Genomic DNA, 18,315 nt, shown 5'->3' on the forward strand with positions numbered 1-18,315 from the left:
ACCAGTCAGAAACACACTGAGTTCAGTCCTTGCTCAACCAATATGTATCTTTTGAATAACATTGATCCATGAGATGATATGCATTTGAATGTAGTGAATTTCAATGTGACATTGCAATTGATTGCATTGTACAGTGAGCATTCTTCAGCACCAACAGTAAGTTCCCAGGAAACAGTCTGTGCCTGAATACGGTGACAAACAGTTCATCATTAGCTTACTTTTGAGGCTCTGGACCTTCTTGAGCAGCTTTGCTCTGTCAAGCACCAAAAGAGTTTCTGAAAAACTTTAAGTATACTCAAGCTTCTTGGAATACTCAAGTTTGAGAGCGTAGATCAATCCCATCAACAGCACACATGCCTTGGTTCGGTTTCCACACACGTTCAGCACTTTGTTTCCCTCCATCGCAATCAACACATCTTCTGTATGCTCCTTGGCTGCAGGATTATGGATCACAAGCACCTTCATAGTTTAGTCCATGTTGTCCTCCTTTTCATCCTCCATGTTAAAAAAAGAAACAAAAATATAAACTTTTAACTTAAGGACAATAACAAGATACTATCCCAATACATTTATTGATATTGTTTTCTTGGTTAAGCCAAATCAACCCAAGTAGAGGTTGTTTTTAATAATCAGCACTTCAATACAATTCAGTGAAAAAACTGTGACTTTATTGCCTTTTTCTCACCTCAAATGTTTTTAAAACCCTATTTTAGTAACTGATTAGCAGTAATGTGAGAAAGTTTGCATAAAGTATGTTGGTTTAAAAACCTGCATTATTAATATAACCAAGTTACATTATGATTTTAATTGTGGATAGACCTCCTGCCTCATTACAAACTAAACTGACATTAGAAGGGGTGGCATGTCTGTCCCATAATGGTGGCTGTGCCAAGTATCCACAGTTTCTATATATACTGTATGTGTGTGTGTGTGTGTGTTATCGGAAATTAAACAATTGTATCAAGCCAACCCTATGTGTAACCATGTGATACCTTGAATTGATCGATCATTTAATAACATACCTAGCAATCTTGGATGAGATCTTCTTGATGTTCCCCAAGGTATTCAATGAGGCGACAAACAACTGCATCCCTTTTTCTCTCTCGACACATTGGGACTGTCAATAGACGTATTTAGTGATTAACTTATTTCTACAAATTCTTTACACTTATTAGTGAAAAAAAAAAATAATATATATATATATATATATATATACAGTGGGGGAAATAAGTATTTGACCCCTTGCTGATTTTGCAGGTTTGCCCACTTACAAAGAATGCAAAAATCTACAATTGTAATCATATGTACATTCTAACAGTGAAAGACAGAATCCCAAAGAAAATTCCAGAAAATCACATCATATGAATTTATTAAAATTGATAACCATCTGATGAGGAAAAACAAGTATTTGACCCCCTGGACAAACAGCATGTTAATATTTTGTAGAAAAGCCATTATTGGCCAGCACAGATGTCAAACGGTTTTTATAGTTGGTGACAAGGTTTGTGCACATTTCGGCAGGGATGTTGGCCCACTCCTCCCTGGCCCAACACACACACACACCTCATTTACAGTGTATATTGTAGTTAGTATGCGTGTAACAGAGATTGACCGGTTGTTGCACTGCCCTCACAGTTGAGTTCACCCATTTTTATCCACCCCTATCTCAATTGTATTGTATATTAAATAACAAACGGATTTGGTAAGATGAAAGCGGAGTAAGCCAAACTTTATGTAGCTAAGGTTGGCCTAAAATATATTTTCTCAAAAGCATGTAATGTCGGGGCTTCAAGGCTATTAGGTAACCTTACTGTATCTATCCGGCTACCTAGCTAACGTTAGTAGACATTACTGTACCTGTAATGTTAGCTAACAGTTAGCTTACATTTAGAGCCTACATGGTTCAGCCGTGAAAGCAATAACGTTACATTGTGACACTGTCAAATGCCACGACTGGTAACGTTAGCTAGTTTGAAGTAACTCTTCCAACAATCTCCACATTGCTATGTTTTAGTAACATTAGAAGCTAACGTTAGCCTTTCAACTCTGGCATTAGCTAGCTAGCTGGCACTCGGTAGCTTGCTAACTTTTAATGAGTAACTTGTTAACAGCCTAGAGAAGCAAGCCAAATATACACTCTAAACCAACCATTAAATAAGTTTATTACACACAGCAACCTGTTAAAAAGGAATCTTACCTTGGCTAAACCGAACAGCTTGACTCCAGTGTCCCGCCAGTGAAACGATAGATCTTGGCCAAGAACCAGCACTGCATGTGCACTTTGAACTGCAGACTTATCATTTTGGGGTAGATTTTATTATATTTGTTTAGGCTGCAAATGTTACTGTTATAAAATATGTAATGTAGGTAGAATTTACCCATTATTGTATATTTGCTTACTGATATATTTCCAGTAAAAGTTAAACAATTTGCATGTGTTGTATTTACTACCCTCCAAAATCCGTTTTTACAGTGTACCAGACTCTGGTACATTAGCCTGGTCCTACCAGACTCTGGTACATTTCATTAGTACAGAGAGTCTGGCCTCTCTCCATTGACAAGGGTTAACTTCCTTGAAGGCGGGTACTCAGTTGAAGTTTAAAACTATTGGATCTGCCCAGAGCCACTTTGGATCTGCAATAACCAATCGCTAACGTTTGGTCGTGACGTATATCATGTGCATGTGCAACAAGAGGCGACTACAACACTATCCGCTTATATTTAGCATTAGCATCGCTAGCGTTAGCCTTAGCCAACTCCTTCACCACTAACGGAGCGAGCTGGAAAATCTAACTTTTCCCGAACCCCGTGGGGGAGGAGGGCCACAACATCATGGCCACCAACAAAACTCAGCAAAGATTGTTCTCGCTCGGGCTTTAACTTCTGGATATTCGGCAGCGTTACTACAACGGACCGCATCTTTCTCCACCGCAATTACGGAACTACAGCTCAAACTAGTGCACGTCACGACCTCAACGTCATCGTTCTCAGCCACTCCCTCTGTTCGCTGATTGGACCGCCAAATATTTGGCCAGAGAAAACCCAAGAATATGCCGCGAACCCAGACAGAGTACTGAAGGGAAATGAAAATTGAGCGGAAGTACGAAGGAGGGCGGATCCAGGCTAATACAGTATATGAATGATGGTAAATAACTAGCTCGACATTTTGGGAAATACACATAATGGCTTTGTTGCAGAGAGTTAGATGAGAAAATCAATATCACTCTCATGTCTGAATGCTAAATATGAAGCTACAGCAAGCAGCCAGTTAGTTTAGCATAGCATAAAGACTAGAAACGGGGGGGGCAGCTAGTCTACCAGCGCCTTTAAAACTCACTAATTAACATGTCATATCTGGTTGGTTTATACAGCGCGTTAGGGCCATCGTAGGTAAAACAAATGGGCCCGTTATGAGTCACATAAACCCTCCAAAGTCATTTTTACACTTGAATAAAATCAAGTTTATTTCAGAGTGCAACACTGCACAATTCAAACCATACTAAAACAACTGGCTATGCCACCTCTTTGTGATATAAGAGCTCTCAGCCTAAGAATCCCCAAGCAGCCTCTTTGTTCGCTAATTGAGTGAAAAAAAACCTTTAACATTTCTCCAATACTTACAGGCTGACACGTAATACCTTTTTTTGTGTGGATGCACTAATCCTATTATCTCTCCGACTTATCTCTCAATTACGCAGTAAGGCTTTATTTGCTACCGTTAGTGGCAAGCCTAGGTACAGTAAATAGTGTTGTTGAAAACAGATTAGACTGCCAATAGTGTGGACATGCGTCCCATAAACACCAGCACTGTTAACGCTGCTTTGTTGGCCTGCAAAGTGTGCACGTCTGGAGAATGAAATAACCTGAGGCTATAAAATGCAAACAAATCTCTAATAAGATCAAGATAAGCCATAAATACCATCCCTGCACAATCTAATCTTCAGTACTGTATATTAACTCTGTTATTCAGCATTTCAAGATCATTTTTCAGTTTCTTGCAGTCATTTTCTTGTCTGCTTAATAAAGTCCTGTGCCACATAAATGTCCTCCTTCCTCTTGACAGATATTCACATTAGCAGCTGTCCTAAGGGCTGACATTTTCCATTAACAGCTTCTATCTTCAGGGGGATTTAGTGTCATTTATTTGTGAAATTTGTAGACAAAGTAATTGTAATTGTTTTGGGATTTCACCATAAAACCAACTCCTGGTAATAAAAAACAGTGAAAACATTGAAGGTTAAATCAATTTATTTTTCCTAATATATTATATATTATGTATTCCCATCTAATAGTGATTCTCAATGAGATCCACCATAAAGACTGCAGGCACAGACATGGAATTAAAAAGCCAATTTATTGCACACTCAAATTGTGTGTAGTGTAATAGTTTGACAATTTGGAAAATAAGCTAATTTGCTTTTTATGCTGTGAGTTGGGTTAGAAGATTGGGGCTCTCACATGTCTGTATGCTAAGTATAAGGCTACAACCAGTGGCTGCTTAGCTTAGCACAAAAACCTGAGCTGTGTCTCAATTTGAAAAACTCTGTTAGTACACTTACATGCAGTACACTGCGTACATGATGGACTTACTTGAGTAATGCGTAAGTTTTGACAGGATAGTCCAATCATGCACATTATGCACTTACTGGAAATGATGATCGCAACATTTGACGACTTCTTCTTTTTAACGGTAAATTGCAACCGGGCATAGCATTACCGCCACCTATTGGCAGCCACCAAAATATATGCCCGCTTGTTTTCTGACTATCCTACTACAGTATATCTGTAATTAGCGGGAAAACCCATGTATAAACTATACATTTGTATAGTTAGTTATTCACTGTTTCAATCCCAACTGCTGCAGCTTCTTCGCCCGCCAAATTTCACAAGTTAATAAATACCTTGATGGTCAAGGAGCATTTGCTGCCTAGCAAAGATTGCAATCATCGAGGGTGAGTAGTGTCGAAACATTCCACACTCAACTTTTTGACCGTTAGTGCAGCATCTGGGTACACATAGTGCACTGCATTTTGCCATACTTCTTAATGTGTACGTACTATGTACTCAAAATAGCAAGTGTAAGTACAGGTGTAGGCAAATTGACACACCAGTTGTAAAACGGATAGCCTGGCTTTCTTGGCTGACTTCCCAAAGTCTTGTCGTCACCATTGAGTCAACTTAAGGAAATCACTGCTACTGTCACAGATAACCGCCCATAAAATCACAATACACGTGTGCTGGTAGGCAGATGTTCTTACCTTTGGATTGAGCTAAGCTAGCTGTTTCCGTTTGGTCCAAGCTAAGCTAACCGTAGCCTTATACATGATCATATCATCTAACTCTTGACAAAAAAGCCCAAAAAGTGATTCCTGAAAATATGTTGGATACCGGGGTTGGAGTCTAAAAGTTTGCATTTATATGGACACTTTACACCTTACCTTATTCGTGACTGCTCTGTCTGGAGTGAATTACACTATCTGATCAATTGTATGCTGACAAATCAATCAGAGGAAGGTAAAATCAGGGAGAACTGCTGAAAATAAATCTGTTTGCAATGACAATGATGAATTGATTTCAAACATCTTTGATTTCCAAAGTTCTTCTTGGAAGAAGCCAATATAAGCATCAATATAACTTTTTTACTTTAGGTTTTAGGACATTTTGTCATTGATGTTCAGAAACGCTACAAATGTGCAGCTCTTGCATTAAATACTCTTGCATTTTTTAATTTTTTTTTCCTTTCGGGCCATTTTACTAACCGAAGCATTTAAATGTATTCCACACCGAGCCACATGTTAATGCACAGACACACAATTTGCATCTGTGAGAGTTGCACAGCATGCGCTAAATGCTTCTGACACAGCGTTTGCATTGCAGTCTAATTAAATCGTCATGTTTACAGCGAGATATGCATAGAACATTCATCTTTACATAGTTTCTGTTTTTACTGTTTAGTGTTAGGCTTCTGGTTTCCGGGTTGGACAGGCAGAGGGGGAGAGACCGTGATGAAGACCAATACAACTGGGGGGGGAAGAGGAAGCACTTTTAGTTTTCCCTTTTTCAGTTGATCTCAGTTCAATGTGCGTTACTGGCATGACTGTATAGAACAATATCATCAAAGCAACAAGATGAAAGAACGTTTTAACATAAAATCCCTTTCGGCTTTTGGATGTGCGAGTGTGTCAGTGACGTGGGAGGATCTGAATTGCTTTGAATTAAGATATTTCATCACGTCAGTATTGATAGTGCATGTGGAGGTTTGCCACATGATTCGTGATCCACATGCATCTTTTGTAATCATATTTCCATACACACAGTATAATGGTTATGAAGTCCTGCGACTTGTTTAATGAAATCGTATTCACTGTCTCCATTTAGTTGGGAGATCACAACCTGCAATAATTGATGCTTCGGTCCCCTTCAAAAATGGCATTGAAATTTTGTAGCTTTTTAAAATTATTATGAAAACCGTGTTAGCCATCGCTTTTTTTATTTACATATCCAGCAGATACAGAGCAACATTTGCATCCATTTGAAGTTGTGTTTCTGAACGACTCATTTCAAATACATGCAGTCATTTGATCCATAAAAATGTTCCATCTAAAGGAAGATTTAAGGGGCAACAGGACATCACGCTAGAGGTTTTCATGGGTCCAAAAATATGCGCCATACCCAAAAAGACTTGGAAATGTACTAACCGGGACCGAACCGGAAAAGATTATTATATTATTTGAAAGCTGGGACCCAGACTGGTGCAGAACCGAGAAATGTCAGACTCAAACCCGACCAAACCCGGGAAACGCAGACCCCATTGGCACCGATTTGCCAGCTGATAGCTAACAAGTTAACGTTATTTACAAGTTGTCAAAACAAAACTTTGTGTATTACCTACGGGTCACGTGCCAGGTCTAGGGTCCGACTAGACCCGGGAAGATCTTTATATCGCACTCATTTTTATCAATAAATGGCAACTGAAAGTAACAATGCTATATCCAGTTCCACAGCCCTTCATGATGTTACATTGTTAGCTTACCTTCAAATAAGTGTCAACTTGCAGGCCTGTATGTTTTTGCCCCAGTCGTTGTTTTTTTGCGGCTTTTTGGTTTTATTTTCAGTCAAGATCGGATGTATTTAATCCACAAATTTTTCCAAGAATGGGTAATGCTTTACAGATAGAGGGCAGGCAACTGGAGACAAGCTCTGAGGCAACCTGAGGCCACAACCACCAACACTGCAGCAATATGGTTTGTACTATTAAAGCAACACTAAAGCACTTTTCCCACTTCGGTCCCCCTACAGGTTGGAAGCGGAATTGTCCATTACATTACATTATGCATGTTTGCCAGATTGGGTAGCAGATCTGTAGTTTGAATGAGACATAATGAGACATTACGACAGCGATAATGGACAATTCCGCTTCCAACCTGTAGGGGGGCCGAAGCGGGAAAAGTGCTTTAGTGTTGCTTTAACAGTTCCAATCGATCAAATCTGCAAAAAGCAAGGGCTACTTTCTAGAACTGAAGGGAAGAAGGGAGAAGTTAAAAAAAAAAAAAAACCTCAAGGGCGGCAGAAGTGGATCAAAAACCTCCGTCCTTAGTCTGGAGGAGCGGGGTCAACGTTGCGTTAAACATACCTCGCGTTGGTATTAATTTTTTTATGGTACAATTACAGGTTGTGATGTTGAGCACAAAGCAATATAAATAAATGTGAAGGGTTCATACAATGCTAGATGATGTGCGTGTGTGAGAGAGAGAGAAAGAGACCGAGAGAGAGCCACAGTAGCATACAAGAAAAGGTAACTAAAATCACTGGAGGAGAAAACAAGATGCTGTAGGCTGGAGATGGATTGATGAGGAGGAGAGAAACTGAGAGATGGATGAATGGATAAAAAGGCTTTCCAGGCCAGTCCAATGCTCAGTGGTCTTGGTTAGGTCAATGACGAAAGAAATCCCTGTGTCCCCTGTAGGACACACACACACACACACACACACACACACACACACACACACACACACACACACACACACACACAGAGCACTGATGGGATAAGTGGTTTAGATCCACTTAGATGAGAGGTCATAGTTTGGGGACAATGGGTGAGTCCTGTGAGAGAGAGAGAGAGAGATCAATGTGGTCTTTTGTGTTTGGAGGTGAACTTGGGAGAACACACACACACACACACACACACACACACACACACACACACACACACAAACCATTACTATCACCTTGAGCAGATTTTAGGGCTTCAAATCCAAAACAATGTTGACAACACATTGCCTCATACACATCATAGCAAAATTCAAACTTTGTTCTTTTTATTTCATTAGATTAGGCTCCAGGCTAAACTGTCATATGTGACATCATGACAGCAGGGTGTAGTGTGTTATCTCTATCCTCCAACATTGCACCAATAAAAATAACAACTCACATTTTCTCAACAAAGTCCGTAGAGCCTACCCGTCTTATAAGTTATTGCTTCAGCTGTGTTACTGCACACCTGATCCAATTAAGAGCTGGACCCCTAATTGTATCAAGTGTGCAAACACAAGACAGGAGTAAACCGTGCGGAACAAGAAGGCTTTAGGACTGGTTTGAAAAACATTTCTATGAGTTATATTTTCTAGTAGCATTAAACTGTAAACGGAGCGTTGACATATTATCACCTCATAGGTTATTGTGGCTAACACGTTAGCAAACTGTGGTTCATTTACACACACACATTTACCAGCAGACATGTAGCAATAATAGTATTTGTTTGGAGTTGTGTCAGTATTGATGAATTTCAGTCAAATCTTCGCTATCCTCTGCTCTGTTTTGGTCTCCACTAGTGCCTGAGGGAAATAGGCTCTTTAGAAAAATAGCTGCCTAACCCTTCGACTGGAAAAGAAGTTAATGAGGGCAGTAAAACTAACGTTAAACAAAAGTTGTGTTCTGTAACCGGAAACAAATAACTGAAAAATGCTAAAACGCTCTGTAGAGTTAACTGGAACTGCAGAGTCAGGTAAGAGTGATCTGTTTGTCCCTTTCACATTACACATAGTCAATGAATTGCATTGTCAATAAAAACATAAATAAATATAACTTAAAATGTATTTGAATTTTAAAATAATTAATCCTAAACTAAATTTAGCTACAAGCTACTCTGCTAGGTACCAACTTCAGCTACTAGCTACTGAGTTGTACCAAATTTAGCTAGCTATACTCTGCTTTGTACCACATTCAGCTACTAGCTACTCTGTTTTTTTACCAAATTTAGCTACAAGCTACACTCTGCAGTACCAAACTTAGTTTCCAGCTACTCTCTGTTTTGGACCAAATTTAGCTACTAGCTACTCTGTTTTGGACCAAAGTTAGCTACTAGCTACTCTCTGTTTTGTAGCACATTTATAGAGTTCATTTAATACATGACACTGGTGCTGAAGATAGGTACAAGTAGGTCTTTTTTTTTAACCTAGTACTGAAACGTTGCCATTAAGCTTGCAAGTTAGACAGTGTGCAGAATTCTTTTTGCAATGTTTCTTTAAGTTAGAAATGTAAAGGCAATTTAATACAACCAAATATCAACAATTTCTCTTTGTCATGGTGGACAAACCCTGACATTTTTAACCTCAACCGGGATGAAGAGTGATCCTTCAAAACAAGCCATTAGGGAGAAAATAGGATGCATGCAATAAAATGAATACATCACTGCCTCAACATTGCCTAAAGACGAACCTTTTACAGAGTTTTATTTATTATGAAATAACGTTTGTGTGTTAGAGATTGTACAACCCATAATTTCTTTTGGATGGTAATTCCTTCAATGTTTTCTAATAAACACTGAGATGTCAGAGGGCCTATAATTTTACCGAAATACCCACATAGCCCCAGACGTTTCAACCAATAGTTTTGCCATGAAACAGCTCTTGCACTGTTTCACAAAGAGTTCCAGTTTTGGACAAATGGAGGTGTACTGTTGTTGTTGACTCTTGGATGAATAAATGTTTTAAATGTTGGCTAATGTCAGTAGAAGAAAATGTATGGAGCTAAATCAGGGCCAAATGTTTTGTTCATTTGAAAAAAATATATATAGTTGAAAAAATAAAGCTTGAAATTGAAAATTTCAAGTTTTGGTCAAAACTTGGAAAAAATAAAACCATGTATTCAAACTAAAAATAAGTGTACCAATTTTTCTTTCAGTTTGAATAAAAATTTTGATTAAATTCTGGAATTATTTTGAATAAATTATAAATTTTCATTTTTCACTTTTATATTTGTTTTCACTTCCACATTTCATGTTTTCAGATTCAAAACTTATTTTTTTTACGGCTTCAAATTTTTCTTTTTTTGGGTTTTCAAATCTTTTTTTTGGGGTTTCAGATCTGTTTTTCACTTTCAAATCATTTTTTTTCGGTTTCAGACGTTTGGCCCTGATTTTGCGTGGGGGGCGTGGCTTCAACTCAGAGGGGCGTGGCATTATGAGTGACAGCCTAAGAAAGAAGGCAGAAGACTCCTCTGTCATGTTGCCTTCAGGAAATGGTGTTACTGTGAGAACTATGACTGAATGCTTTCTATCCACTATATACATGTGATTTTTACTTAACAAACTGATGCCAGTGACAAAGTTCCATTTAAAAAATTGTATTGGACAACACATAGTACCAATTACACTATAAGAGCAATAAACTGTGCCAGATTGTGCAGTTCGGCAGGAACAATGACTTCTCCCACTTCCATGTATGACTTTGAATGTAGCACCACAGTATTCACTTGGCAGTCAGCATAGCGTCCGCTCCGCCAAAGCAACATGCTGGCGCCGCCCACAGGTAAGACATGTGAAAGATATAATCCTTTTTGAATAGATACTTTGGGTTATTATCCCCGCAGTGGCATTTTTTTGTCATTAACACATAAAGGGAAAATAGGTGGACAGCTGGAAATGAAGCATCGCTAGCACAAAAGTTAGCATTAACTAACGTTAGCTTCACACTAGCTGGTGTTTTTACACCAATTTTAGTGTCCAGCTCAAGTTTTTTGACTTTAACGTGTAGTGGTCTTTGTTAACCTCTGTTTGTCAGAATGACCATAACTCGACAGTGGCTGCCTGCAGCCGTACAGCCTTATAAATGTAAAACAGTATAGATAACTAACATTGTTAGTGTTACCTTTTCATGGTTAGTTTAAACAACATAACTTGTCCTGGTCCGCTTTGTTAATCAATCAATCAAAGCTTTTATTACGGACACACACGGTCCAGAAAACAGACAGTAAGACATACAAATACAAAAAGACAAGTTAGTGTATTCTAATACTTAAGTTAGGCTGTGGTAGAAGCCTTCAAAGTTTGCCCACTTGGCATATTTTGTAAGGCATAACGGTCATGCTGTTACATGTAACGTTATAGTGTAAAACGTAATTTATCAGGCCAGAGCATTAATGTAAAGTTTTATTTGTCTACTTTATAAAAAGAGACCTTCTTCCCTGCAGCCACTGTCAAGTTATGGTCATTCTGACAAACCGAGGTTAACAAAGACCAATACAAGTTAAAGTAAAAAAAACTTGAGCTGGACACTGAAATTAGTGTAAAAACACCAGCTAGTGTGAAACTAACTTTAGTTAATGCTAACTTTAGTGCTAGCGATGCTTGATTGCCAGCTTTGTCCAGCTGTCCACCTATTTTCCCTTTATGTGTTAATCACAAAAAAAATGCCACTGAGGGGATAACGTCGCAAAGTATCTATTCAAAAATGCTAATATCTTTCACATGTCTTACCTGTGGGCTGGTGCCAGTAAATACTGTGGTGCTATAAGTCATACATGGAAGGGGGAGAAGTCATTGTTCCTGCCGAACTGCACAATCTGGCACAGTTTATTGCTCTTATAGTGTAATTGGTACCATGTGTTGTCCAAAACAATTTTTTAAATGGAACTTTGTCACTGGCATCAGTTTGTTAAGTAAAAATCACATGTATATAGTGGATAGAAAGCATTCAGTCATAGTTCTCACAGTAACACCATTTCCTGAAGGCAACATGACAGAGGAGTCTTCTGCCTTCTTTGATAGGCTGTCACTCATACTGCCACGCCCCTCTGAGTTGAAGCCACGCCCCCACGCAAAATCAGGGCCAAAAGTCTCAAAAAAAAAGTTATCTGAAAGTGAAAAACAGATCTGAAACCGAAAAAAAAAGATTTGAAGCCGTAAAAAAAATAAGTTTTGAATCTGAAAACATGAAATGTGGAACTGAAAACAAATATAAAAGTGAAAAATGAAAATTTATAATTTATTCAAAATAATTCCAGAATTGAATCTATATTTTATTCAAACTGAAAGAAAAATTGGTACACTTATTTTAGTTTGAATACATGGTTTTATTTTTTCCAAGTTTTGACCAAAACTTAAATTTTCAATTTCAAGCTTTAGTTTTTCAACTATATATATTTTTTTCAAATGAACAAAACATTTGGCCCCGATTTAGCTCCATAAACATGACAAAAACATTTTCCCAATGTTGTTTGTAATCTGTTCAGGAACTCGACCTACTGCGTGAAAGTGTCCATGTCGATGGCTGTGGAAGAGAGTGATGAGGGGAAATGCTTCAGCAGCAAAATCCGACATCTAGAGAAAGCTGAGATAACCCATGGGAAAATGATCACCTGCCCTGATATAGAAGACTATTTGGCTCCATACAAGCAGCCACAGATGACCTGGTATAAGGTACGAGACACACACAAAAGTTTAGAGTAAGAAAGACATCAGTCAGTCTTCTGCAGAGTGTTGTAACTTGATCCGTCTTTGTCTCTTGTCAGGAGTGTGAGCGGGTTGAATGGAGAAGCTCTATCACTATTAACAATACACACATCTGGATTCCTGAGGTAGAGGAGGGCGACGGGGGAAATTACACCTGTGAGTTACAGTATGGATCCAGACTGGTGCGGCGGACAACAGAACTTAAAGTGACAGGTAGGACACGGTGCATGGATGGATGGATGGATGGATGGTCCCACACACAAGTATGTGGTTCAGAAATATCAAACATCATGTGGTTCAGAAACATCATTATATAACATGGAAATGAAAAGAGAATGTATTTGACGTATACATTCAAGAAATCAAGATGTGTTTTGGCATATGATGGCAACATAAGAAGAACATGTGTCTTTAATGCCAGAAATAATGAATGGTGTCTATCTACATGCATTGGTGGATGGATCCATGAAAAATAGGATAGGGAAAGGGGTAGGGAATGATGCAACGGGATTAGATGAGTTGGGACAGGACTGGATACTATACAATAGACTGAGTAAGCATTGAATGGTCATGAACATGACAGGGAAGGATAAGATTGGATAGGAATTGATGATGATTAAATCATGGCAAAGCCTTTTGTTACTAACCTGGACTTAGAAACAGCCAGGGGTGCCTTGGTAAACAAGATCTAAGTTTTTGAAGTGTTTCAAGTGGAGAAACCAGAACTTTGTTGACTTGAGCATCAAAACTGAGGTCAGACTCCCAAGTAACATTTATTGACAACTGCCAATGTTATCAAGGCTGTTAATGACAGTGAGAATATTGCAATTTCCCCCAGGTGTTATTGGTACATTGTTGGCAGCGTAAAAACTAAAATGTATATTTGCGAATGATTTCCCTAAGAGTAAACAGAAAACAGTAGTGGATCTTAAATTGAGCCCTGTGGCACACCACTAGCCAGAAAGGCAGTAGAAGAAGAGGCATTACCAATAGTAATAGAGAATGTTATACGTTTTCTTTGTTCTATGACAGGATATGATGGGTTGGGATGGTATGGTCATGGACAATACAGATAGGTAAGGATGGGGTCTGTCAGCCTTTTGACAGTACAAACATGTAAATTGTACAAGTATTTGGTGTCCATTGAGTCAGGCAGACTCAGGCGGTTTGCCAACAGTACTAGGTTATCAATTTTATGTTATCAATTCATTTTACAGAATTGATTAATTATATTACACCACTTAAAGTGGTTTTGGGTAAACTGACTGCATCAAAGACAGAGAGTGGACTTAAACCATGGCAGGAATATGGAATCTGCTTGCTTTCAATATACAATGGATCTCTCAGTGACTCCAGAGCATCCATTATTTTGACAGATGCCTAGACTCAGCAATACATCATTTGTCATTACTACAGCACTTTTAAAGTTTCCTCTTTGCACAATACAACTCTACCCTTAAACAACAGAGTGCATTTACATTCATGGCACCATTTTGTGTATTTGTATTTGGTCTATTTGTTTTATTCCCAGAGTAAACATACAATGTTTAAAGCTTTAGTGGCTTTTGGCTTAACGTTGACTCGGCAGTAACATCTGCACTTTGTTGTTCAGAGTTTAAGCTGACCTCCATCTGCACTTTTGTACTGTGTGTGTAAGTGTGTGTGTGGGGATATGCAAAATGCATGTTGGTGTCTGTGAGGAATGACAACATGGTGTGCTTATTTTATGACACACACACTGTAACATGCACCATGCCTTTGCTAAACACATTCAGACACTGTTTGGCAATGCTGACCCTCACATACACACAAAACACACACACACACACACACACACACACTGAGTGATTTTCTAGTCTGACATAACGTGATGTGCTATGATAAGCAGCATAGAGTGAAAGTGCATATGCCTTGAACAATATCCTTTTTAGAGCATGCTGTCTTGCATTTATTGCTCCATATCTCTTACATTTTGAGTCCCAGAACCAATGTCCGTGTCTTTTTCATCTCACACTTTGTGCTCTGGTTGAGATGTACAGCAACCTTTTTGTTGAGTAGAGTCCATATGAACAGGCATTGCTTCATTTGTCAAGGAATTATTCAAAACCACTTTTCCTCAGTTCCCTTCATCTACTCTCCTGTGGAGGAAGATATCATAGGAAATCACATTATCTGCCTGTGAGTTTAATGTGTAAGTACTGTTAAGGAAATAGTTTCTGTTGGCTACCATGTTGAGTTGTCACATTGGAGTTTCTTAGATTGTACTTAAACCAGTGCTAAACGCTATGTTGATATATGATCCTTTTTGTCTCCTGCTAAAAGACAGCAAGAGCTCAAAAGATGGAATGAGTATTAGAACCATACAAATAAAATGGATAGAAAGGACATTCCCATTCAAAATAAGGCAGGAAAATGTTCAGAGCGGCAACCGTTTTGATGTGTATGTGTAGGTTTTGCAGTAATGACCAAACGTGAAGTAGATTAGTATGTTAGGGACTGTTGGTTATTTACTTCAGGGGTCACTGGAGGAGTTTTGGGATCTTTAGTCAAAATAGACCTGACCCTCCCTTCACCAGCAATAAATTTAGGATGACCCTCCAAAATGATTGGGGGAAAAAAGGAATGACCCTCCCCAACAGTTTATTGATGGCTTCTATACTGGTTTGCGCTTGGCAAAGATGTACATTTGCCCATTGTCTTTTTTTACAGCCATGGCAGATGTGACTAAACCTCTGCATTCTCATCTGACGCATCACACTCCTCTGTTGTGGTGACCATTTCAGTAGATTTACTCACTAACATTGTTGTGGAAACACAATTAGCATGGAAACTAAAGGCACACTTCCTGCATTACTGCATTACTTCAACAACATTCAACAAAGCACACTAGATAATAAGAAATTCAACACTGGTTGCTATGGACTCGTCACTAGGCTTCCTCAGTCATTGTATATTTTAGCAAATGTAAAGCTGCCAAAGCTGAACATTATCTATAACTCCATTTCTCAGACGAGCGTCAATTTGGGAGCTTGCATGCTGCCACTCCTTCCTTCTCAAATGCCTTGAAAATCACCGGGACTGAAAGGATATTTGAGTCGGGTATGGCTGCAGCCTGGAGACCTCCCGTCTCATGCCCTCCCGGCTTAGTGCTGTCCGCGGCGTGAGCTTTGATATTTCAAAATAAAAGCATGCGTCTGGTCTGCTATGTTTTCGTACAGTGTTTTGGATGTTTTTGAACTAAATAGTACGGCAATCATGCTAATGAATAAAATTATTTTTTCAGCAGATGTCTTAGTTACAACACGATGGTAGTACGCTAGCAAAGCAGTTTTGTGTTTATATGTGCGAGCGGGATTTATTCAGTTTGGGAAATCCCATGGTCTCTAAAGCTACAGCTCAAAATTGTCTGGTTGAGTAAACCGGGAGGGACCCATCTGCTAGCGATAGGGGCCGAGACTGAGAGAGCTACATTGAGCTACATGGATAAATATGCAGTATGTGTAAGATTTTCTGTGTCATGGTACTTCAGCATTTTAGCAGCGACTTTTGCTGTAATAAAGAAATTACACCAAACATGCCACTTTGAAATTTTGCTCTTCTCATGAATACAAAAGTTGTGTGACCCTCCCCATCGACTAAAACGAATTGGATGACCCTCCCATCAACAAAGAATAAAAACACATGACCCTCCCCTGTTTTCCTCCGGTGGTCCATTCCATAAATACCAAACAGTCCCTTAGGAGGCACAGAGAGCTGGCTGCTAAATTAGTTAAATTTAACAACATTAATGCTTCATCCGCAATAGAAAGGCACATTGCTATCGCCAGATGAGTGACAATTTTGGCTTCTTTTCACAGAAAAGTGACTGACCAAAATTTGTGACTGGCATGGGGGCATGTCGGAGTTAATAAGATAGCTAATTAGCAATAGCTAACTAGTGGATGGTTGGCTTGCTGATTCCGCTGTGCTTTCATGCTGCATTGTTTAAGGTAAATGAGCCAAACAGTGGGCTGGGTCTAATGGTCCGCTCCCGTCCCTCCCCCGCAGCTCAATGTCCTTACTATCCATTTTATTTCTATGATTACAACATAAAAAGTTAGAGTACTACAAAGAGGTTTACCATACTATAGTGTTGTATTTTGTTATATCAAATACTAAAAGATCAATGCTTTCAGTTTGTGACAGTAGTGACCATTGCTAACATAGTGTAGTTCATATATATACTGTATATAAACAAACAAATCGGCACAAACACAGCCAAAAGATCACATTCTGGCAAAAAAAAGGGTTTTTTATATTTAAAGGGAAACTGGGGTAGGAAACTTGTAGTTCTCTTTCTCTGAGGATTCAATTTGTATCAGCAGAAGTAGCCAAATTCATCTATGTAATCACTGGAACAAAACATACAGTAGCTTGTATGACCAAGTTCAAAACAGCACTTACTTTTGGCATTCAGCCCACTCATTTCTTCAATACAGATGTTGCATTACACATCAAATGGCGCAAGTGCCCAGGTGACATAAATCAACAAACTCCAGGTTACCTGAAGTCAGGAAGGGAACCATGTTGTACAGGATACAAATAGACAAGAGAAACTGAAAAGACAGGATGTGGGTACATCTCATGCTCCAAGGGAAAACACATTATGCAAATATGTGTATAAAGAGATGTATTATGTCATCAGTCTGAATTTACATAGTGTGGTAAATTAGCAGGTTTGCCCAACAACCCAAGTCTCTGGGTTGTTTTATCATCATAAGGCAAACAACCACCAATATAATGACCCCATACTGAAATACTGTCCGTTGGATTGTTCGCTGGGTTGTTCTAAGCTTCATTTTGGGGACAGACTAACTCTGTAACGCTATGTAAGCATGAACTGTGTGTGTGTGTGTGTGTGTGTGTGTGTGAGCCTGATGCTGCACACACAAAGTGCTGTGAGGCCAATTTATCTAGGAAGCCAGAATATCTCTCTGACTCTTATTACTTTCCTTCCTCATTCAGCCTCTCTTATTCCTCTCTATATTTCTCCACATTTAGATCTTTGACTCTCTCTGTCTGCCTATTTTCTCTCCATTTCCACACACACACACACACACACACACACACACACACACACACACGCACGTACAGCTCCGAGCCAATACTCTGGCCATTCCAGGCCAATGCTCAGCACCCACGGAAAGATTGGTGTGTGTCTGTGTGCATATATAAATGTGTGTGTATGTGCATTTTTGTTTTTACATCTGACTAAACTATCTGGCTGGAAAAGAAAACAGAGATTTGTGTAAGATTTTCTGTGTCATGGTACTTCAGCATTTTAGCAGCGACTTTTGCTGTAATAAAGAATCCATCTCACATGGTGGAAGCATAGGATTTCTTCAATTTCAGCTCAGTGTTTCTGACAGCACGCTTAGACTGTAAATTATTTTCAGTGAAAGCAGCCCCTAAGACATCTGTCAGTGTGTGCTAGGCCTTGGCTAAACATCTCTGTCCTTGATCCTGTAGTTAGGTCTATGTCTCTTGGCAGCAGGTTTTATCGCCCTGCTTTCAACATTAAATGGAGATTAAAGTAAAGACACAGG

The 18,315-nt window shown here is 39.0% G+C and overlaps 1 protein-coding gene across 6 annotated transcripts in view; it reads left to right on the forward strand.

The window, feature by feature from the left end:
- The window catches only part of il1rapl2 (interleukin 1 receptor accessory protein-like 2), a 602,282-nt gene that overhangs the window by 397,195 nt on the left and 186,772 nt on the right, over positions 1–18,315 (forward strand). For 5 of the 6 annotated variants that reach the window (XM_028589415.1, XM_028589418.1, XM_028589417.1 and 2 more), the window contains exons 5-6: positions 12,511–12,697; positions 12,790–12,943. In XM_028589415.1, the coding sequence (XP_028445216.1) occupies positions 12,511–12,697; positions 12,790–12,943 (341 nt within the window). Of the gene's footprint in view, positions 1–8,546; positions 8,593–12,510; positions 12,698–12,789; positions 12,944–18,315 lie in introns of those variants that run through there. The other variant, XM_028589419.1, reaches the window with a different exon arrangement.

This window comes from Perca flavescens, chromosome 10 (genome assembly GCF_004354835.1).
Source record: "Perca flavescens isolate YP-PL-M2 chromosome 10, PFLA_1.0, whole genome shotgun sequence".
Lineage (NCBI taxonomy): Eukaryota > Metazoa > Chordata > Actinopteri > Perciformes > Percidae > Perca > Perca flavescens.